This window comes from Petaurus breviceps, unplaced genomic scaffold, assembly GCF_028583685.1.
Source record: "Petaurus breviceps papuanus isolate PSGF00001 unplaced genomic scaffold, PetGlider_PUasm1.0 91133, whole genome shotgun sequence".
In the NCBI taxonomy this organism is placed as follows: Eukaryota; Metazoa; Chordata; class Mammalia; order Diprotodontia; family Petauridae; genus Petaurus; species Petaurus breviceps.
In genome coordinates, this window is record NW_027187419.1 from 84,775,132 (window position 1) to 84,799,386 (window position 24,255).

The following is a 24,255-nucleotide window of genomic DNA, read 5'->3' on the forward strand; positions in this document are numbered from 1 at the left end:
ACATAAATTTTAACCAGTACCAAGGCCTTCTAAAGAGCACTACTTTATTTGATTTCTGGTATGGACAGACACTCTTTCTTTGCCATTTTTAAAATTTTTACCCTTGAAATTCTTTACTCTTTTTTCCTTAGAAATGAATAATCATTTTTTTCTAGTTGTATAAAGTATCCTTTGGAATTTTCACATTGTTCAATGCTGAATGTGAAAATTAATTTAGGTAGTATTGTCTTTTTAAATTTTATTGGCTCAACCTAACAATAAGCAATTAATGTTTCTACAGCTATTTAGATTTGTCTTCATTTCTGCAGAGCATTTAAAGATAGATTTAAGGTACTAAATGCATTAAAACAAGGATTATTGTTCATTTTTACTCAAAGTGCTCTTTAAAATAGCAAGTCTACTTGGTAGATTTAAAACAGTATTTGATTAATATTAATTTCTGGAGGAACACAACTATTACATAAAATGAGCTAAACCTGTATATATTCCTAATGTGCATTCTTTGTTTGAATGCTGTTATTTTACACATTTAACATACCTCCTAAGAAGTAGTTATAAATTCACAAAGATTAATTTGTTCATTACTATAGACGACTTAAGACCGTTTCCTATTAACCGGTGAAAAACTAGATTTCTTATAAAAACTCTTAGAAGTTATAAAAATCTAAAGTATCCAAGTGACTTCAAGTCTGAACTAAAGAAGCATCTTCAAATGCCACAATACTCTTTTCTTATAGAATCTGCTATTCATGAAAACCAAATAGATTTCCCTGATACTATTTAGAGTCTAATACAAACATGTATTTTTAAATATTAGCTCAGATTCCAAAGATTTCTATATTACTGTATTTACTGTAAATTATATATTACTGTAATTACTATAAATATATAATTGAACAGTTATAAATTTTAAACTGAATGAGAAACTAAATTTTAAAATGTCAAAAATACAATTTTCTGGGGCGGCTAAGTGGCACAGTGAAGAGAGCACCAGCCCTGGAGTAAGGAGGACCTGAGTTCAAATCTGGCCTCAGACACTTAACACTTACTAGCCGTGTAACCTTGGACAAGTCACTTAACCCCAATTTCCCTGCCTTCCCCCACTCCAAAAAGCAAAAAAAAAAAATACAATTTTCCCATAGGTTAATCCAACTTATGCATCCTTTGCCCTTACCTTTTCCATTTAAAATATACCATATAAAATATTTCATCAAATTCTAACCCTCTATGGGTTACAGTATGAAAAAAAAATAAAAGAATGTTCTTCTCCCATAAATAATAATACTTAATGAATTTGGGTTTATGATACTATCAGCAACTGAATCATCCCAGACATGCTAGCTTAGTTCACTATTTCTTATGACATGTCTTTAGGATAAAGAAGAATAAAGAAATTAAAGGATAGGATTAAGAACTTAATATTTATGATTAGTACTAGTGTAAAATATATAATCATATGTAAATATTAATGTTTATTATTAAAAAAGAAAATAAATAAAACAATCAAAGAGTAGTAGAAGAGAATATAACAGTAAAACAACTAACCAGAAATTGGCTGTGAAGAAAAATCACAGCAGGTGATTCCAAGATCATGTGCTTTTTCACTATGTAAGCACCTCATTTTATCATCCCAGACTGTTAAGTCTCCACATGACGATCCTGTGACAAAGATGCTTCCATTAGGAGAAAATGCACAGGCTACCAAGGAACCATCTTTAACACTACCACATCTGAAATAAAGAGTTAAAGAGAAAGAAATTTGTTTTTTAAACATCTTTTGTTTTGAAAATATAACTTATAACAAAAATACTAGTTATTATTTAAAGAGGGAAAAAATGTCTACTAATCTTCCTTTACAATGAAGAAGAAATTTAATGCATGCCCAAAGGAAAAAACGTCTCTATGACTAAACTGAAACAAGCTCTCTTAAAATAAAATGAAAATTCAATGTTATCCCAAATAATGTATTTCACAAGATCATACTGCCTATGTCTTACCAAAAAGTCAATTAACATTTAGCTTTTCATGCAGAGATATGCATAAAGGAGAACAAATGTCAAAGCAGGTAACACAATCAAACATTAAAATATATTAAATAGCAAATACAGACAATATCATCTACCATACCTTTATCTTCAAAATAACTACACAGTCTGACCTAACCACAATAAAATTAAATTTACCACATTCACATTAAGTTTTACACATTATTTGTAACTTAAAAAAAATTCAAAGCCTTCTCAAACCCAAATAACTATTTAGCAACATGAATTTTTTCCACTTTACCACTTCTAACACAAATTCATCTTAGAAAAACAATGCTGAAGTAAAGTCAAACTTGTATTGAGAAAAAAGGTAAGGAATTATGATAATTATATACTCAATTATTTTCTTAAAATAAGTGAAAATACAACAATTAGTGAAGTGCCCGATCCAGTGGCTAAATTTACTGTATGCACATCCTATATACTATCAGCTAAAAACTTAAACTAGTCAAAGACATGAGCCATCATCCCCTTAGTTAAAAAAAAGTTCCCTTAAGATAATCTTTAATTATATTATCACAGCCTATGAGTGCAGTATTTTATCATAGGTATCTTTCATTTCATCTTTTATATGTTTCTAAATATTGCTAGAAAATTACTACCTTTCCTCCATCCTTCCAAATTAGAGAATAGTTGGTACTCTGGTAGAGTAATTAATAATTCTCAAAGGATCATTTGACAGAATTTTTGAAGGAATATAAGTAGAACAATTTAGTTAATGAAAAAAAAAACTGAAATAACTGGCACATTTACCTAAAAATCTAATAAAAGATGTGTTAATAACTAACATAGCTTCTCCCTATCATAAAAGCAAAACAAATAAATGGAAACCTCATTACTAGTAAGATTATTTTTATTTAAACCAAATTACATGAAAACCAATGAAAACAACTTTGGTCTTAACCTTAAACATACGTCAAGATATATTAAGATCCCTAGTCTTCCCTCTTTGGCCTTCTTCTACACTAAAACTTCCACACAAGAAGCCCTATCCCATCTAAACAAATATATTCACACATCCTTGAAGTAATAACAATTTTTTAAAATGTATATTTTTGAAACAGAAAGGCAGCATGGCATAGTGGATAGAAAACCAGTGTTGGAATCACAAGAACTAGGTTCATGTTTCACATACACACTAGCTGTATAAACCTGAGTGACTATTTCTACAATCTCTCAGTGCCCCAGACAACGCGTTAAGTCTATTAGGCAGAGAGGTACACATCTGCATTTGTCCTCTACGATGAAAACTCCTTTCTTTATAGGGAGTTACCTATCTCAACTAAATTACAAACCCAGTCCCATCACATTCCAATTTGTAAGTGATAAAGTTACTGGTATTCTTAACCATCAGTACTTTTTTAAAAAAGTGAAAATAAAATACTTTTGGGCAGAAAGTTTCCGTTTTGGGCCTGATCATCATAGCACTAATTTGGTGGTCTGAAACATTTTCTTATTTTGTAGCTAAGGAGGACTAAAACATTAGAAGAGTTGTTAAATTAGGGGCAAAATGACAACTAGAATCACTGAAACCCTAGATTAAGATTCCTTTTTTCAATGAATATAAAGATATAAAATATGTTGATTCAAATACTTAAAGCCAAGAAACAATTACACGTTTAGAAAACAATATTTACAAAATGGAAAGCTGTTGAATATGACTAGAGGGGAGAGAGAAAGTTGGTATGTACATTGGTCAGAGTTTCTCCATAGGAGGTTCCCTATAGCAATGTAAGCCCAGGCCCAGTCTCATCCCATTCCAATTTACAAATGATAAAGTTATGGATAGTCCTTTTAAAAAACACAGATAGTATTAATCACAAGCACTCTTTTAAAAAGTAAAAATAAAATATCTGCAAATTAAGGTGATATACAAACAAAGAAGTCTGAAAACTTAGAAGTGTAAACATCTCAGGATCAAATCTACCCTAGCCAAAAGCACCATAGCTATGCTGAATCTCTATATTTTCTTTTTACATTTTCTGATGGCTGATGATCCTCTGAAGCTTTTCTTTACAATTTCCCCAAACCAGGTTTTTATTTTTATTTTTAAAGAATATTTTATTTTTCCTTAATTACATGTAAAAACAATTTTTAACCTTTTTTTTTTTAAGTTTTGAGTTCCAAATTCTATTCCTCCTTCCTTTCCCTCCCCATTTCCTGAGATGGAAAGCAATCTGATATAGATTATGCATGTACAATTACGTAAAACATTTAATATGTTTTTAAAACACCTTACAGCATTTAGCTTTTTAATGACTTTCTGATTATTCTCTTAATATAGCAAAAATAAACACAAAGACCCATACCTAAACAACTTGTATGTCTGCATATTCCACGAGACCACAGTGCCATCAGCTGCTCCTGATACCAAATATGTAGAATCTGGTGAAAATCTGCACACCCTTACAGGGCTGCCACTGGGCTGATTCAACACTGCTAAAATATGTCCATTTTGAGTATTCCATAAGACAGTTGTACCATCTGTTGAACAGGAAGCTAAAACATGTCCTGAGGGTGAAAAACAGCAGCAGTGGACAGCATATGTATGACACTTTAGTGGAGAATATGGGAGTTCATTAAAGTCATTTAATGAATAGAGACGTAGTGTCTTGTCCAAGGAGCAAGTAGCCAAAAGGGAAGAAGAAAAGGCACAGCAGTTGACATCATCACCATGATCTGCTAGTGTATGAATTAGCGTCACCATGTTTCTTATGTAATTACCCTGCAATTACAAGTAAAATAAAATAAAATAAAAATACCCTTCTCCTTAATGATCCGATAAATACAACTCCTATCTTTGTCAAAGGAATAAAATCTATTTTAAGCATTTCATCTTACATACCTATTTAAGATGAAAATTACTATTTTGATTACTTAAGGAACAATTCATCTTTCTAGACATAGAGATAATGATCACCACCAATGACTTCTTAGTTGCCAAATCCAAATGCCTCATCTTCTTCATCTTCCTGGACCTTTTCTAAAAAAAAAAATTTTCAAAAACATTTAGTAAGCACTTTCTATGTGCAGAGCAGCGAATAGGCTCAGGAGATGATACAAAGTTTATTGAGACGAGGTCCCTGACTCTCTGAGACTGAAGATCTATGATATAACACATGTGCAGATAAATGTAATATAAGGTAATCAAAGTGCATAACAGATATAAAGTTCTATGTTAAGATCAAAGAAGAGTGGGAGTTATTACAAATTTGGGAGTTAGGGAGATATCCAGGGCAAAAGCGTGATCAACATGGGATTTAAAGGATAGGCTTCAATGGCAGGACAGGAGATGCCTTTCAGGAATAGGGAGCAATGTGAATAAGGAAATAGAAACAGTAAAATATGGGTCATGGCAATGTCAGTTAGTACTCTGGGGCTGATAGCATTAAAATGTCATTTTCTAATACAAAAGACTTGTTAATACTAGCCAACACAAAGAAAGCCCAAAGGCTGAGAAGCTGTTGTCAAAGATAAGCTGAGTGGAGAAAATGGTCTTAGACTACACTGCAATGCAACTTCATAAACATTTTCAAAAGAAATCAACATAATGGCCCTCTCGACAAAGTATGTCTCATCCTGGGATGTAGATTCTACCTCTGGAGGTGAATCACCTCATGTTATGACTGATCACTGCTCCGAATTCTAAGATTTTCAATATTACACAAATATTTATTTTAGCCAAATCCAATGATAGATATTAAATTGTATCCAAAACCACAACAAAAGTATCACAGGAAAGAAATTAAAAGAATTTGGTAAGAGTTGGAAAATTGCTAGAAAATATTGCAGTAGTTATCATTGGGGGGAGCTGGTCAGTTATATTTGTCTTAACTCTTTCCACAAATCTACTGCCAGATGTGCCCAGATATACCAAATATCAAAATTAATTTCTCAGATAAAGAGCTTGACAAATAATCTTTATGTCCCAGTGGTTCCCTGCCCCTGCCACCTCCTCCCCTTAGATTTCTACAATGCTCCTTCAGTAGGGCCATCTCTGAAACTACAATTGTTTGTGAAATCCTATTAGATAATAACTGCTTGAAGCTAAAGCTCAGAGTACTAAAATCAAAAGAACACTGATTTTGATCATATGAAAACATATGAATTTGTTTGTGGTATAATTCAAGCGACTATTAACCTCCACAGGTTTAGAACTCTTCTCTGTATACATCCACATCCATGAGAAGGTAGTACTCCCTGGTGAGTTTATTCTCCCTGCAGCTCGTTTTCCACTGAGATCCCTCTACAATTTCCAGCTTACATTAGTATAACCAAGTCTGCTGATCTCGGAAAAGCATAGTCAAGCTATATACAGATTTTTCCTAAAGGTGTAGTACTAATTTTTTAATAAGAAATTTTATTTGCGTATTTGTTGAGGTATAGGATTCATTTGTTTTCCTTTTCTTTTGCGTTTGCTTCCTAGGCATATGCTTTAAATCAGAGAAATAAAAGTACCTTTAAAACCAGGTTATCATTGGGGCTGTTGACTTCATCGCCACATGAAAAGATCTACTTTATCAGAATTAAAAAAACAAAATCATTTCAGTACAAATTGCAGAGTTTGACAAAACCAGCTCTGCAACATTAGAGCAGACATTAAAACAAGATTCAAGAGCAAAAAATTCTCAAACTCTCTTGAAATATAATGCTTTGAATATTTTTCAGCAATACAAGTTATTGCAATTTAAGTAAAAGAATCTAGCTAGCAACTTTTTGTTCCTTTGGTTAATTGACAAACTTTTTAACTGGGTCTCGAAAATCCCCACTTTTTTACCTAAGCTTTGTTCTCCACTCCAGGAGAACTACAGCTTCTACTCTACAAGGTGACCTCTAAACTCACTTCCAGAAGTAAAGCGGGTTTGGTTTAATGAGGGGAACAATTGTTTGTCTGGATTCCCCAGGGGCCCCACTGAGATTTGCGTAGTTCAGGACAGATTCTGGGGCTTGGGCTCCCAGCCAGAACACTTTTGTTTGTGAGCCCAAACAGGATCCAGAGGAGACAAACAGGATCATTTCTCAGGGGAGAGCCCAAAGGTAATGTGCAATGGGTAGAACCTGGACCCGGAGTAGGGAAAACCTGAGTTCAAATCCTACTAAGACACACACTGGACCCTGGGGAAGTCACTAAAAGGTCTGCCTCTGTTTCCCCCTTGTTAAAATAAGGCTAATGTTAGTAAGGTAGTTTGTGAGGATCAAATGAGATGTTCAAGCACTTGATAAATTATCAACGATTATCATCAATCCTGGAATGACGCCCCCAGCACCGGTCAGTCCCCTCCCACACCAGCCTCTGCAGAGGCCGCACCTGAGGTCACGCCAGACGCCCCGGCGTCGGACAGGACTAAGGGAAAGCGGGTGTAGACCGCCGGATTTCCGCCAAGCCCAAGGGGCAAACAGATCCTGGGTCTCCGCGGATGCCCTTTTGTCAAAGTAAAGGGGATCCTGGTCCCAGACGCCTAGGTAGCAGGCGCCTGCCGAAGCCGACCCTGCCCAGAGGTGCCCTGGACGCGGGGCTGCGGGAAGGGGACGAGAGGAACGGAGGCAGAGAGGCAAGAGCCCCTCGCGCGTTTCAGAGGCTGTAGGGAGGGGGGCCGGCGGAAGGCGGGGCCACGAGCCTCCCCAGCGTCCTCGATTCCCACCTGTCACGACGGCGGCGACGGCGGCCACGGCCGCCTGTCCGGTCAGCTGGAGCCGGGCCGCAGGCCACTTCTCACAGAGTCTTCCTGTGCAGCTGGCCGCGGGCGGGCCACTCCCACATCGGAGACTGCGCTAATGGAGATGCTCACGGCAACCCGCCCTCAGATGCCGGTTCCTGGGTGCCAAGACGCGTCACGCGTCCAGGACAGGTGAAGCGGAAGGGAGGGAGGGAAAGAGGGTGGGAAAAAGGGGAGGGCCCGCCTCCTGTAGGGCGGGGCGTGGAGGTGCAACTGCGCGTGCGTGCGCACCCAGCGTTGTGGGAGGGCGAAAGGAGGGGAAGGAAGAGGAGGAGGAGACGGTCTAGAATAAGAAGGAAAAGAAAGAACTCTGTAGAACCTTCTGAAACCAGTTCTCTTTTAGATGGAATTAGGCATAGGGCATGGACATGTGATTTCAGGGACCGAGGGAACTAAAAACTCCTTTTTCTAAAGGCAGTCTCCACCTTCCGCGCCTCTGTCTCTACCATCCTAGAGGCTTGGCCAGGGTCTCTCAGCCAGTTTGTAGCAGAGGCGGAAATAGAGCCAGATTTTTCTTGCCTCTAACTCCTAAACAAGTTGCCTCTCTTTTGTTGGAGGTGTGGTTTCTTAAAAGAAGTCTCTAATGTGTATTGAACTGAACCTCTGTCCTCTACTCCTCTTCTCCTAGAAAGAACAGGGCAGGGAGAAGCCCCCCTGGATTTCTAGCTAGGAGGAATCTGATACTCGCCACTGGGTCTTGAAACAAGTCGCTTCTTCTCTCTGGGGTGTCAGTTCCTTCATCGGTAAAATAAAGGTCACTAGATATCACCCCTTCTCTAACTCTGGGTGGCCACCCTAAATGCCTATCGCTCCTAAGGTTATTTACTCTTAAAAAAATTTAATTTATTTATAGTTTTCAACATTCATTTACACAAGATTTGAGTTACAATTTTTTCTCTCCCCGTCTTTCCCCTACCCCCACCCCCAAATAGCAAGCCTACTGAATACCCCTTCCCCCAACCTGTTCTCTCTTATATCCTTCACCCCTTATAACCGTTTCCCCCCCCCTAACTTTCTAGTAGGGCAAGATGGGTTTTCATGCCCCAGTACCTGTATATCTTATTTCCCAGTTGCATGTAAAAAGCCACTTTTTTAACATTTGTTTTTAAAATTTTGAGTGCCAGATTTTTTCCCCTTCTTCCCTCTTCACCCACCACCCCTGGGAAGATAAGCAATTCGATATAGATTGTACATGTGTAGTTACCCAAATCATTTCCATAGTAGTTATATTGTGAAAGACTATATTTCCCTCCATCCTATCCCGCCCCCCACTTACTCAGTTTTCTCCTTTGACCCTATCCCTTTTCAAAAATGTTTGCTTCTAACTATCCTCTCCCCCAATCTGCCCTCCTATCCCCCCTTTTATCCCCTATACCCCTATTTTCTTGTAGGGTAAGATACCCAATTGAGTGTATATGTTATTCCCTCCTTGGGCCAAATTCAATGAGAATCAGGTTGTCCCATTCCCTTTCACCTTCCTGCTCTTCCCCTTCATTGTAACAGTTTTCTCTTGCCTCTTTTATATAATTTACCCTAATCTATCTCTCCCTTTCTTCTTCTCCTAATAAATTCCTCTCTCACCTCTTAATTTTATTTTTCAGATATCATCCCTTCATATTCAACTCATCCTGTGTCCTCTATGTATACATGAACATAAAAATGCCCACTCTCACATATGTATTTATATACACATACATCCTCCTATACATACATATAGATGTATACATATAGATGTATGTATACATAGATATATATTCCCTTCAGCTATCATATGGAGAAAAGTCTTATGAGTTACAATTATTGTTTTTCCATGTAAGAATGTAAATAGTTCAACTTTAATAAGTTCCTTATGATTTCTTTTTCCTGTTTACCTTCTCATGCTTCTCTTGTTTCTTGTATTTGAAAGTCAAATTTTCTGTTCAGCTCTGGTTTTTTCATCAAGAATGCTTGAAACTCCTCTGAATGACTGTATTTTTCCCTGTAGCATTATACTCAGTTTTGCTGGGTAGGTGATTCTTGGTTTTAGTACTAGCTCCTTTGACATTCAGAATATCATATTCCAAGCCCTTCGATCCCTTAATGTAGAAACGGCTAGGTTCTTGTGTTATCCTGATTGTGTTTCCAAAATACTCAAATTGTTTCTTCCTGACTGCTTGCAGTATTTTCTCCTTGACCTGGGAACTCTGGAATTTGGCTATAGTATTCCTAGGAGTTTTCTTTTTGGGATCTTTTTCAAGAGGTGATCAGTGAACTCTTTCAATTTCTCTTTTGCCTTCTCGTTCTAGAATATCAGGGAAATTTTGTTTGATAATTTCTTGAAAGTTGGTTTCTAGGCTCTTTTTTTGATCATAGCCTTCAGATAGTCCAATAATTTTTAAATAATCTCTCCTGGATCTATTTTCCAGGTCAGTGGTTTTTCCAATGAGATATTTCACATTGCCTTATATTTTTTCATTTCTTTGGATCTGTTTTATAGTATCTTGATTTCTCATAAAGTCATTAGCTTCCAATTGCTCCAATCTAATTTTGAAGGAGTTATTCTCTTTAGCGACTTTTTTTTTTTTTGCCTTTTTGGAGGGCAATTGGGGTTAAGTAACTTGCCCAAGGTTACACGGCTAGTTTATTTTTGTGTGTGTGTTAAGTGTCTGAGGCCGGAACTGAACTCAGGTCCTCCCAACTCCAGGGCTGGTGCTTTACTCACTACACCACCTAGCCACCATGCTTCAGTGACTTTTTGAAATTCCTTTTCCATCTGGCAAATTCGACTTTTTATGGCATTCTTCTCCTCATTGGCTTTTTGGGCCTCTTTTGCTATTTGAGTTAGCCTATTTTTTAAGGTGTTATTTTCTTTAGTGTATTTGTAAGCATATTGGTTCCAAGGGTCTCCCACTGCATGTCAAAATAATTTAAGATTATATGAAAAATAAAACATAACCTTGTTCAATTACTACCTGATAACAGATATCAGACATAAAATAGAGAGATATAGCTTCACTAAAAGATTTCCTGTAGGTATGGTTCTCTGCCTGTTTGCATGACATCATGCTGCTTGTATCGAGCCTAAGAAATTGCAGAGCCTGCTAGATGGAATCTATAACTATTCAGAAGAGTTTGACTAAAGCATCCACACTGAAAAATCAAGTGGATGAAAATTGTACTGCCTAGATTGACATGCATTTGCATCAACAATTTATGTCCCCTGTCTATGTGTATAAGTTTGTGTCTGTACATATCTGGGGCAGATATTGAAAGAGAAAGTAGGAGTGGCTAGGTGGTGCAGTGAATAGAGCACCAGCCCTGAAGTTAGGAGGACCTGAGTTCAAATGTGGCTTCAGACACTTATTAGCTGTGTGAACTTGGGCAAGTCACTTAGCCCTAATTGCCCTGCCTTGCCCCCTCTAAAAAGCAAAAAAACAAAAATTTTTTTAAAATAAAAAAAATTTTTAAAAAGAGAAATTAGGTTAGGCCTAGAATTACATAAGGGGAAAAAGATCTGTAGAGCCTTCAGAAAATTGCATAGCAACTTTAATGACCTTCAGCTTCTCTCATATACAATAATATGTGAAAGTAAAGTGACCACACTTGGTCTCAAAGAAGAGAATAATGGACTTCCCTTCTTTTCCTCTTTGTTATAAGGGATGACTTTCTGGAAGGATATGAAAAGACTATATTAGGAAGTATAGGTGATACCAAAATAAAACATTAATAAAAATTCATTTAAAAAGAAATAAGCTTAACTTTTTGATGTTAGTCTCTAACATGAGGATAGTATATGGCTTTTTTTCTGCATCACCAACATTTCTTTTGTTTTAATATTTAAAAAAAATTATTATGTTTAACATTCTTTTAAAATTTTAAGTTCCTTCTCACTCCTCCCTCACTCACTGAGAAGGCAAGCAATATATCAATTATACATGTGAAATAATTCAAAAAATTTCCATTTTATAAAGAAATAAAATGAAAAAATTATACTTCAGTTTGCACTCAAAGTTCATCAATTTCCTCTCTGGAGGTTGATAGAATTTTTTTTCATCATGAATCCTTTGGACTTGTTTTGGATCATTATATTGGTCAGAATAGCCAAGGCTTTCACAGTTGATCATCATTACAGCATTGCTGGTACTGAGCACAATGATTTCCCAGTTCTCATATCACTTTGCATCAGTTCACATAGGTTTTGCTATGTTTTTTCTAAAACTAGACCCCTCATTATTTCCCACAGTGTTCTATAGTGCTCTTTCACAATCATATGCCTCAACTTGTTCAGCCACTCCAAATGATAAGCATCTCAATTTCCAATCCTTTGTCACTATAAAAAGAGCTGCCATAAATATTTTTGTAACTGGAGGTTCTTTTCCTTTTCCTTCAATCTCTTTGGAATACAGACCTCATAGTGGTATTGCTGGGTCAAAGGCTATTCATAGTTTTATAGCGATTTGGACCTAGTTCCAAATTGTTCTCCAGAATCATGATCTGAATTCTCTCTGTATCTCTAAGCCATTATCTGGTTCACATTATCCACCTGAATGAGCTCTTCTCAGAGCTGTCTTGGACAAATACACATCAGGTCATCTTAGAAGCCAGGGAAGCTAGTTCCCTTATTGGTAGTAATTGGTAGTGAGCGCATTGTCTTTGGGGCTATTTTATGGATTAGTAGTTTGTGCAGTCTTGTAGACTTTTGTGATGTAACTGTCTTTGCCAGTAGTCTTCCAAGGACAAATAGATTAAGGAGGATGTAGCTGATGCTTCAAAATTTATGTCTTTTGGTAACATGACCTGCAGTAGAAGACCCAGCATCTCAGCTGCACTTCTATAAATGAGCAGCCTAGCTCTTTTCATCACAGACAGGTCACCCTTTTAATGGGAATCACCAAAAATTTAGCCACATGATATCTTGGGAACAGGGAATTTTATCCTCTATGGTCTTGCGCAAAGAACTCATAGCTGGCCAGTGCCACTTACACATTACATTATCTCTATCCAACAGGGGCCAATTCAGCCCTTATCAAAATAACAGCATTAGAATAATATATAATGTCTTTCCAAACTTGAAATTGAGTGTCATCTATTCTCAGAACTTGTCCTAAGTATCATACTTCAAAGCCATTAAGTTCAGTTTGTGGCTCTCTCCCTCAACTTCATTCACAGCCTTCATAAGATGTCACATTCAGAAGTGACTATGATAGTTCAGATATACTCTGACCAGGAAAGGGTACAATAGGCTTATCACCTTCCCAGTCCTGGACACTAGCTTTGGGAGCTGCCACATCACCCTGATTTATCTTGAGCTTATAGTCTTTTTCAAATGAACAGTTGTTTAGTCACACCTGTCATGAACTTTATTTGGCACCATAGGACCCAGGTGCAAATCATAGCTCTACCACATTATCTGTGTGACCTAAGGCAAGTTACTTGTTCTCTCTCAACCTATTTCCTTATCCAAAATTAGGTCATTTAAACACTATGAGTCTAAGATTTTACATTATTACTATTAAATTTTATCTCGTTGGATTTTGACTAGTGTTCTGGGTTTTCTAGATCCTTTTTGAATCTTTACTTTGTAACTTGAGTTATCTAGTCAAATCAACAAACTTTTATTAAGCACTGTTTTTTGTATTGTGGTAAGTGCTGGATAAACAAAGACTTTTAAAAATGAAAGTGTCTGCCCTCAAGCAATTTACTTTTGGGGAAACAACCTTTTTTTTTTTAAACCTTTTGGAGGGAAACTCTAGAACCTGAAGGATTAGGAAAAGCCTCACAGAAGGTGACTCTTGAACTGATCATGGAGAGAAATCAGCCACTTATTTCAGTTGAGGGAGTACATTCCAGGCATGGGAGAGAGCCTATATAAGAGATTAAGTATCATGTATGTGGAATGAGAAGCCTCATTTGACTGGATTATAGTGTGCATAAAAGGGAGTTATATATAATAATAGAAAGGTAGCTTTGAGACAGATATGAAGTGATTTAAATGCCAAACCTAGCTGCCAATATTTGATCTTGCAGGCAATAAGGAATTTATTGAGCAAGGGAATATCAATCACATAACTGTTTTTATCCCCAATACACAGAGCTGACCATAGAAAGGGCAAGAGTCTTGAGGCAGGCATTCCAATTAGGATGCTTTTGTAAATAGTTCAGGAGAGGAGATGAGGGCTTTACATCACACAAATTACACACCCCATTTTCTTATTTGAAAATCAGAGCAAAGCTTTCCTATTTACACTCCTATGGCACCTTTCCCTTTTTACATGATCTTTCAGTGAACACTGACAATGCTTTGGTAATGAAATCTATCAGTTCTTTCAGTAACCTGAGAAGTAGTTTGCCTGGCCAGATGACTTAAATTCAACAAAGGCAGCTAGTAGGTGAGTATCTCCCTACTTATACTGAGTATCAACTCCTATTTGGCTATTTTCTGTCCTTTTCAGTACAGATATTTTGGCAGAGAAAGGAGAAATAAAGTGAGAAATGTGTGTGTGGCAACACCTATTTTCTCTATATCATGGGTTGTCATGCTACTATCTACCCTGAACAGTGATCCAGTTACTTCTTGGATCTTCATCTATTTGCAAAGACATTTAAAAAACCGACATTTAGTTTTCCCTGCCTGTTTCAGTTCACATTGTTTAAAATTCCTAAAATTATTCTTAAAGGATTATGCCACACTTTTATAATTGTCTGTAATAATAGTAAAATAATAATGACAGCATATATGATAGTGTGCCAGGTACTGTGCTAAGCAGTTTACAATTACCTCATTTCATCTTCACAATAGCCCTGACAGGTAGGTGCTTATTATTATCCTTATTTTACAGATGAGGGAACTGAGGCAAACAAATTAAGAGACTTGCCTGGGGTCACACAGGTATTAAGTATCTACAGCTGGATTTGAATTTAGTTCTTGACTCCAGGTTCAGTGCTTTATCCACTGTACCACTACCTGCCTTCTTGTTTCCATTTTCTTTTAAAAATCTAAGTTGCTTGGTGATTTCCTAGTGTGTACACATTGAATTCTTTAGTGAACTCCCCTTTTTCATTCTCATACAAATTCTCTTTGCTGCTTCAGAATTTAATTCTTGAAAGCTTCCTATTCTTCCTGAACTAACTACCTATATAGAATTTTAGGTCAAAGTACCTAAACTTGAACCTTTGAAATCTGCTTTCTCAAAATTTTAGAGTAGATTTCAAACTACTGGCTTTTCTCTTCTTTTTAATTTAAATTCTAAGTGGAATGTTGACAATCTTGCCAAAGCTGATATCATGTATACTCCAATATCCTGTTCCTTCTCCTTGTTGAAAAATGCAGACTCAGAATAAGTTTCCATTATTGGTTCCTCCGTGTTTTGAAAGATCAAATTATTATGGCATTTCAAGACATTATAATTGATTTTGATTTTGGGATGTACAGGTAACTTAAGCCTCCATCAGTACAGTATCTTGCCTCTTTGTGACAGATTTTTGATGTTTTAACACATTACAGATGTTCCATATATGCAGGGTGATATTTTCACCTTACCTACTTGGTGCCTCAGGGATAGAATTGTACCCATCGCCTCCTTAACATTGTCACTTCCGAAGAGAACAGAAAGCAGAAGCTAACCCAGGGAATAACTATAGCTGAGTATTGTTGATAGTTGTAGCAACAGTAGCATCAGTGAAGGTAGATAATGTCCCTTAGGAAATGCAAGATTTTTGGAGTAGCTTAATTGTTACCTTGCACTACCTAAATTAATGAGCTCATTTGATACTGTGAGGCGACTGTGTGTCATGTATAAAATATTTGACTTAAGAATCAGAAAGGCAGGGGTCAGAATTCTACTTTCAACATTTAATATTTTCATCACCATGAGCATTGTCCCTCAGCTTCAGTTTCCTCATCTATTAAATGGGGGTAACATTATCTGTAGTATAATTACCTCATAGGAATCAAATGAGACAATTTGTGTAAAGTGCTTTGTGAACCTTTAAGTATTATATGAGCTTAATATGACTATAATCAAGAACTTATTGTACTTATGTATATCACATGCATGAAGAAAAATTAATATTCCCATTTTATTGACACATCTAGGTCTGAAGGAAATAAGTTTACAGTAGTATAAAAAAAAGCCCTATTTAAATATTTTGCCAAAATGTCCTTTTTTTCAAGGATATTTTATTTGCCTTCTAAATGTAGTTATTAACACTTAATAAATTTGGCATTTTTACTTTTTTTCGTTCTGATATTTTTCCCCTTATTAATGAGTTCCTTGGGCAGGTGCTGGAATATACTCATATGTTGTCCCTTTATATTCCATCTAATGTAATATAGGTTAATTTAAATGCATAGATCAAGGGTTCTTAACCTGAGATCTGTGAACTTTTAAAAAAAGTTTTGATAACTTTCAATTTATTGGTTTCCTTTATAATCTTATGCATTTTATTTTATGCGTTTAAAAACATGATTCTGAAAAAAGGTCCATAGACTTCATGTAATTGCCAAAAAGGTCCATGACACACAAAAAGTTAAGAAACCTGGCATGGAACATAAGCAATAAAAAGAAAGTAGCTAAGGCACAAAGCACAAATAACCCATATGGAGCAACTGACACACAGAAACACATTTGAGTTCTCAACTCCATTTTGTATTTTTTGAATGAAACCTTTAAGTGTTAGTTCAATGTTTAGTTAACTGAAACCTGACGTTTATACTATAATAAGCATGCTGATAATAGTTATACAAGTGTTAGCTAACCATTTAAGGAATTTTGGAGGATACTTTGTGTATATTTTGTGGCTCTCAATTCTAAGTTAAGAACAATTTAGTTTTTGAAATTTTTATTTTCTCTGTATTTAGCTGTAAATGATGGAAACTCCCCTATGACCTTTTGTTAAATCCTATGAATTAAATAAAGAATCTAATCATTTTGATATATTATACTTTTAACACATTTCCCCCCCCTGGTTCTCTATATGGATGTCAGTAAAAGCATTTGGAAATCAGGATTTAAAAAAAAATTCTAACTTTAGGGTTACTAAAAAAAAAAACTTATACTAGTTTGCAAAAGTCTTTTATTGTATCCGTGCCACACATACTAGTGAAAAATAACACTCCTAAAAAAGGGGGGGGGGAAAAGGTTGCTACCTTTTCCACAACATTTTATTTTAAATAAAACTTCAAGTACTCTTACATAGGTACAAAAAAAAAATTCTGATCTATCTGTCTCCAACAGGCCACCACAACACACAGTAGATAAAACACAGTGGTTACAAATGTCTTTTTTTTTTTTTAATTTATTTCTGTGGCAACGCAAATGGGAGGGAAATGTTTCTATGAAAAAATACTGTGTGCGTAGGAAATTGTCACAAATTTATTCCACATGGATACAAATGATTATATACTTGAATTTGAGGCCCTGGTGGCTTGAAATTATATAACAAAATAGAAAAAAATGGAAAACTAATATCCCCTACACCCTGTTTCAAAGGCAGGCACTACCAAGATTAAGGAGACTCCACAGTGTTGGTAGAGGATAATTACTGTACAGGCTGTATATCTATAATTACCTTAAGACTAAAATAAAATGCTACAATCCTTCTAAGGCATAAACAATAATGTCTGCAAACAATATGTACACATCATATATATTTAAAACAATACTTAATATAAACAATAATGAACAGTATATACATGTCAATTTTTCTTCACTGTCTTGAAATACAATTTAACTACACAAGTGATGCAGCAACATATATATAAATGTACTTGTTACTCTACAGTAAAATTTAATTTTTAGTGCTTTTATAGCACATCAGTGTAAACAGTTTTACTTGGCTTTGTTTTATATTTTAAAACATTCCTTGTTGTATTTTCAAGATTTAAAGCAATTTTCTAATTCTTCCTTTTCACAGAAAACGAAGATTCTGGATGCAGTTTAATCATAAATAATTCATAAAATTAAATACATTCACTAAAAAATAAACTACAAAGTAAAAAAAATGAAAAATAGATATTTATTGAGTGGGAAAGGAGAACCATTTCCCAAGTAGAGCTCTGGTGGTTGAATATTCAGTGCGTTTTGATATATTTTCATTGCTATTGCACTAGAACACCCCTCTCTTTGAAAATTCTTTGGGTGTGCTTCCCTGTTCTACCTAAATTAGTTGATAAAACATACAAACCAATAACCAAGGGCCATGGTTGCTGTAGGAGTGAAGCCTTTAGAAGTAGTATCACTTTTCTGATACTTAAGGAAAAAAAAAGTCTTATGTATGTGCCTTGCACTTTTATGTAAATACAGTTCACATTGCTGGTCTCATCTGTCCTGTTTAAAGGGGGAAGAATAGTTCCGATAACTTCAGCTCACTTTGAAAGTATCTGTCCATTTTTTTTCAAAATACTTCCTCATGTTGTGGCCAGCTCTGCCTATGTCAGAATCATCTTCATTAAAGGTTTCACAGTTGTCAAAAACAAGCCTGACATCTAGAGCAAAGGTCTCAAGGTTAGAGTACCTAGAAGAAAAAAAGAAAGAAAGCTCTTGTTATCTTTTCCCCCCCACAGAAACAAAGTCATTTTGATTTTCAGATAAGAGGTCTAAATACCCCTAGTCCAGCCAGGCCACCTTGCCATCTGTTCTGTGATGCCCTGTGATGCTTTTGATTTTTCTCCTTACCCTCTCTCTATGTCCTGCTCTGGGTATAGTAATCAAATTATTATTATCATTGCTTCTGGAAAGGATGAGTTAGTTGCCCTACAGATCAACACATTATTCCTGTAAATTCCTAGACCAAAGTTCCCTTCCCCAATGTGTACTGCTGAGTCCTTTCAGTAGTGTCTACTCTCTGTGACCCCATTTAGTTTTCTTGGCAAAGACAAGAGTGGATTGCCATTTTCCTTCTCCAGCTCATGTTTACAGATGAGAAACTTAGGCAAACTTGGTTAAGTGACTTGCCCAGGTGCATACAGTTAGTAAGTATCTGAGGACACATTTTAACTCAGATCTTTCTTCAGGCCTGGCACTTAATCCACTGTACCTAGCTGCCCAATGTGTATTATCTTCCCTTCTATAATAACATTCCTTGGTTCCAAGGAGCTTTTTGTATGGCTGGATTTCTAGGGCTTAGCATATAGTGCCAGAGCATTGCTTACTTTTTTCTTCCTTTTTTAATTCATGACAAAAATGAGCAGAAATGCTAGACTTATTTTGGCTACATAAAATTCCTATCTAGAATTTCTAAATATAAAATATGAAAATACAATCCTAGAAAAAGTCTTTTTTTGGTTATGTGGCATAAATGAATTTAAATAGGGAAAGTTCAACAGATCTCTGCAAATCATATTTTCAGACAGCCCCATATTTCTAATATATACATTTTTTTCAGGTATCTAGGCCATATTGTGTGTGTGTGGGGGGGGGCTGTTTGTTTTGTTTTTGGGCTAAGCATTACAAATATCCTTTGGGACCTGTATCATCCTATGTAATCTGAATAAAGGCAGTGTGGAGTAGTGAAAAGAGAACTTTCTGGAGTGAGAAGACTTGGGTCTGAATGCTACCTCTGCTACTACCAGTATAACCTTTAAGAACCCATTTAATCTGGGCTTCATTTTAAGGTTCCTTCCAGTTTCTAGGTTTATGCTCCTACAATTTCTAGCGTAATAATTGGAATAAACAATGCTTAGTTCAAGTAATAAGACTAATACAGCCTTTGCATGTAGATTAACAGCACACTTTTTTTTTTTACACAAAGGAGAGGAACGATAGTACCCTTAATCAAGACACACTTTGTTTCAGTAGTCAGGCACTTAACTATATAGTCATCCATTCAAATCTATGCATACATATATCCACTGTGGTTTAGGTAGTTCATAGCTACTTAAGATAGGGTATTTCTACTATCTTCTCAGTATATTTTCTCCCTTTGTAAACTACTGCTATTTTCCAAGTTCATTCTTCTCTCCCAGCAACAACCTCCTTTATTTCTTATTCTTCCAGTCAGCTCCAGGCAGACCAATACAAATAAAAGAAACCACATAAAACTCATTTGCAAGTGATAATAAATCACTTCCTCTAAACAGAAAAAAGGTTTTTTAGGCCTCTCAGGTTTTTTCAGTGTTTCCACTAGGAAAAAGCTCATACTCTGTGAGCAAGCACAGTGGGAAAGAAACTTCTTCAATTGATAAGTAGTAGATAAGTGGGCATTAAAGCCAAAGAAGTGCCAATATATTTCAAAGGAGGGCTTTTAGAAATGCAAATGCTAAATTATTTCTGACTTGGGATAAAGAATATTTTAAAAAATGAATACATGAGAAGTGAGATTCTCAAGCTTTGAGAATAATGCTTTGATAACATTGAAAAGCAAAGTAGCAGAAATTTCCACTGCTTCTCTTTCAGATATTTTTAATTTCTTATGAGGAATCTAGCCTCAAAAACCAGTCATTACTCTATCTTTAGTCAGAGCTAAGTCATTGACTTTGAATTATTCTAAATAAAAAAAATCTCACTGCTGGAAGTGACATCTGAGATCCACTCCATACCTGAAGTAGTATAGAAACTCTGTTACAACGCCCTAACAAAACACTCAGCCTCCATTTGAAAGTCTGGGGTCATCTCCAGTCATCCTGATCTATGTCTTCCTACTGGACTTAGATGGCTCCTGAGGAGTGAGGCTGGTGGCTTTGCACAGCCCTGACTCACTTAAATCCAGTTCACTTGCAAACCAAGCCATCATCTTCCTGATATCATGGTCCTCTTTGAGAACCAAGGACAAACACCAGCATTTTATGACCTTTGTCTTAGTCCCAGTTACTTCAGTCTGGTGGCTTCTCCCTTTCTGGCCTCAAACCCATCTTCTCTCCAACAATTCATAAAGAGCATCTCTGGTTCAGAACCCTTTAGATACCATCAATTATTTCCCACATAAAAATGAAGCTTTACACAATGACTATAAAACTCTACCAATTACCTTTCCTAGGACCTGCCATCAGTTCCCTAACTGTAACTTCCACTCTGTTTGCTGTTTTTAACTTCTTTTTAGCCTTTGAAAACATCTTTTAGGCCCTATTTCTTTTCCATTCATTTCTGCCCATTCACAGGTCTTCTTCCAAATGCTACTAAAACCCCATCCAGGTTGGGTAACTCTACAAATTCTCAACTCTCACAATCATCTTAGGGATGGTTAATTTGGCAGTTTCAAGATGCCACTCTGTTTAAAAATAGATTTCCATATGGCATGAGATGTTGTGTGGATCCAAATTGTGCAATTGAGCAGGGACTTTAAATATGGGATCTGTCAAATGTCATTAAAAATTTTTTAATTAAAAAATTTATTAGTCACAATATTTGCAAAATTACAACATCAAAATAGTTTAAGATACCTCTAGTAAATTTGTTTGATCAACATGGTAACAACACAGATAAACCCTCAACAAAATTCCAACCAACTCTTCTAAATTGACTCAGTCCCATGTTAATTTTCTTGGGGGAAGAATGCTCAGAATAAACCAATTAATATATTTATTTGAAGTTTGTCTGATAGCTCAGAATCTTACAATTATAGCTGGTAAATTTATTAGTTATTCGTTCTCTAGTTATGGAAGGGCATTGTATATTAAGATCCCAAAGAAAGCCATTAACTGGTTTGGAAGAGGAAGTTAGGAAGTGACTCATGAATTCACAGGTAGAATTGGCTCTGTATGGGGTTGTTCTGCCAGCAAACAGCCCATCTGCATCGTTCTAAAAGTATACACTGTCCATGGGAGGCAAAATACACTAATAGAATATGTATGTGTCCTTATATTCCCCAGGAGTTAATATGGTATAGTAAAGTACACCATCCAGTTACTAGGAGGTCATTCTCCCTTTAGTCAATTTACTGGGTAAAACACACTAAAAAGAAAAACAAAAGATTATTTCTTCCCCTAGTCAAATGGAGAGTGCATTGCTTATACTCCCAAAGAAAAAATCAAGACCTTTGCTTTTAGACATTCCTTAATTATGACTTCTAATAATACATTACCTTTGGAATTTTGTGATATCCTAGAATCATGATAAAGCCAATTTTAAATTAAAGTCATATAAGATGCTATCAAAAGCTGAAAGCTTTACAATATAATATGTTTACTTACTGTCCACTACTTAGTTTTTCTCTAATGGTAGAAAAATCCATTGGTTTCTTAATAACTTTCTTATAACCAGGGACAAGTTTCAAGTTTACAGGAAGTAGAAAAGGCCATGCGTCCTCATGAGTTTCCATTTCAGTCAGGATCATGCTAAATAATGTTTGAAACAAATTCATAGTTAAGCATTTGTTGATAAATACAGTACATTTTAATAGAATGTATGATTAAAAAAGAAAAGTTTTTAAAAATAATATTTCTACTAATAAAAATAAAAATTTATTGAAAAACTTTGAAAAGTTCCTAATATATTTAAAAGAATACTGGAAATTTTTTAAGGTAAAGAAGGAATAGAAAAACCTACCTGCATAAAGCCAGGTCCTTGGAATCATCTCTTTTAGGTTTCTTAATAGAAGTAAAACTTTCTTGTTTTAATACATTTACAGAGATATTTTCCTCCATTTTTCTTTTCTTGGGATCTTTATTTCCTTTCTTTTGTGAACTACTTGTGGCTGCTGAATCTTCATCTTCAGTATCACCTGCTAGAGATAATTTTCTCCCTTTCTTTTGTTCATTACTCTTTTTTCCTTTGATATTAAGTTTTTTGATTTTAAGAGTTTGACCACTTGCCTATAACAGAAAAATGTAAATGAGAAATAAACAGTACGGAAATTTGATTGATATATAAAGATATTTTCTCTATGCTAAAACAAGTAATCTAACAATGCAAAAAGTTTTTATTTTTAAGCTATTTTTGGAAGAGAAGAATTGCATAGATCAAAGCATGTGATAAAAAAAGTTTGATTGTTTCAAAGTAGAACAAAAACTTAGAAATCACATAGCCACTAAATTTCCAGTAGAAATAATAAGAGTAAAAAAAGAATTTTGGAGAGGTCTTGAAACAATTTCTTACTGAATTTTTCACAATATAAATCATATCCAACTCTCTTCCCATTTTCAAAGTGAATTCTGTACTTATGCCAGCTCTAATGACAAGACTAAAACCTAAAATAACAAGAAAACTCTTCGACCCATAAAATTCATCTTCAAAATTCTTAGAACCCTAGTACACTAACACCAGTGTAAATCAATCATTTTTACTATAGAACAAGTCAGGAATATTTCTCTAAAGCATTAAGTGAATGAATTTTCAAAAAGATTCTCATTTAGAATACTATTTAATTAAGAAAAGCAATGTGGACAAAGCATGGAATTTTACTCAGAATTCAAAGTTTATTAAAATCCTAAAGGGAAATGACAATCATACTTATGAAAAAAAAAGTTTCCAAAAAGAAATTGTTTAAGATCTGGATAGGGACAGTTTCTGAGTTGTTGTTTTATTTTAATAGGGACAAAAATGATGACACCTCTGTACATATATGTTTGCACATACATATATGTTTGTACATATATGATAAGTATATATACACATACATAGTTTACTAAGAAACCTTAATATGCTCAGAGGGATGCAGAATAGGAGAGGGTTCAAAGACTTCGCTTTTAAAAAGAGGGACAATGTGGTTCAATAGGAAAGAACACTTGACTAGGAATTTACAAATATAGGTTACAGTTTTCACATTAGTTGTCTGATACTGGACTGATCAATTAACATTTCTGGGCCTTAGCTCTTTCATCTATAAATTAAAGGGGATGGACTAGATAATTTTTAAGGTTTCTTAGTTTAACAATTCTATTAAAAATCTAACTCTGACTAAAATTCAAAGAAAACACATTGAACACTTGAAAAAAACTGGTTTCCTTAATTTCAAATCTGTTAAACTTCCCTATTTACAGTTATTTTCTTAACTAATGAGGTAAAAAAAAATCTTACAATCATTAGGAAATAGTTGAGTAGATTATAGTATTGATTCAGCTGATTTCAAGAATATTTCAAAGGTACAATCTAATCTGAAGGAATCTCTCAACTGTCAGAAATTGACCTCTCAAGCCAATAAATTTTAACTAGAAAATATGAAAAAGTGACAGGTAGCTATAGTCTCATTTTCTGAGAAGATAGCAGTTTTTAAAAGGTGGTACAGTGAATTCTCAGCTTCTCATGACAACAGGGGACCAAGACTGAAATCAAATTTCTAATCATTTCAAATAGCTACTTCAAAACTAAAGGGCTCTTTCTCCCCCCCCCCCCCGCCAGCCGTTATAAGGCCAAAAATTGCTCCAAGGAGTTTTCATTGGGCCACAGACTATTGTAGACATTGAAAATTAGTTATATATGCAATGTACAAAAGCAGTTTAATTTTCCCCATAATGCATATACAGAGTAGTAAACAAAAGAATTGCATTCCTTCACATTTTTAAACAAAATTCCAAAAGTTATGATGAAGAAATGAACACAATCTAGTGGACTATTTGCTTCTGTTTCTTGCAAATTGGT

At 35.3% G+C, this 24,255-nt stretch overlaps 2 protein-coding genes across 31 annotated transcripts in view; both read right to left on the reverse strand.

Moving 5' to 3' along the window:
• Window positions 1–7,944, reverse strand: part of WDSUB1 (WD repeat, sterile alpha motif and U-box domain containing 1) — a 59,831-nt gene extending 51,887 nt beyond the window's left edge. The window contains exons 1-4 of one of the 3 annotated variants that reach the window (XM_069080856.1): window positions 7,688–7,944; window positions 4,891–5,028; window positions 4,355–4,770; window positions 1,546–1,730 (exon numbers count right to left, since the gene is read on the reverse strand). In XM_069080856.1, coding sequence (XP_068936957.1) covers window positions 1,546–1,730; window positions 4,355–4,752 — 583 coding nt within the window. In that variant the 5' untranslated portion in view covers window positions 4,753–4,770; window positions 4,891–5,028; window positions 7,688–7,944. The remainder of the gene's footprint in view (window positions 1–1,545; window positions 1,731–4,354; window positions 4,771–4,890; window positions 5,029–7,687) is intronic. The other 2 variants (XM_069080854.1, XM_069080855.1) reach the window with 2 other exon arrangements.
• An 8,855-nt stretch (window positions 7,945–16,799) lies between these two features.
• The window catches only part of BAZ2B (bromodomain adjacent to zinc finger domain 2B), a 376,035-nt gene continuing 368,579 nt past the window's right edge, over window positions 16,800–24,255 (reverse strand). For all 28 annotated transcript variants that reach the window (XM_069079736.1, XM_069079735.1, XM_069079731.1 and 25 more), the window contains 3 exons: window positions 22,225–22,490; window positions 21,870–22,013; window positions 16,800–18,256 (listed from right to left, as the gene is read on the reverse strand). In XM_069079736.1, coding sequence (XP_068935837.1) covers window positions 18,103–18,256; window positions 21,870–22,013; window positions 22,225–22,490 — 564 coding nt within the window. In that variant the 3' untranslated portion in view covers window positions 16,800–18,102. The remainder of the gene's footprint in view (window positions 18,257–21,869; window positions 22,014–22,224; window positions 22,491–24,255) is intronic.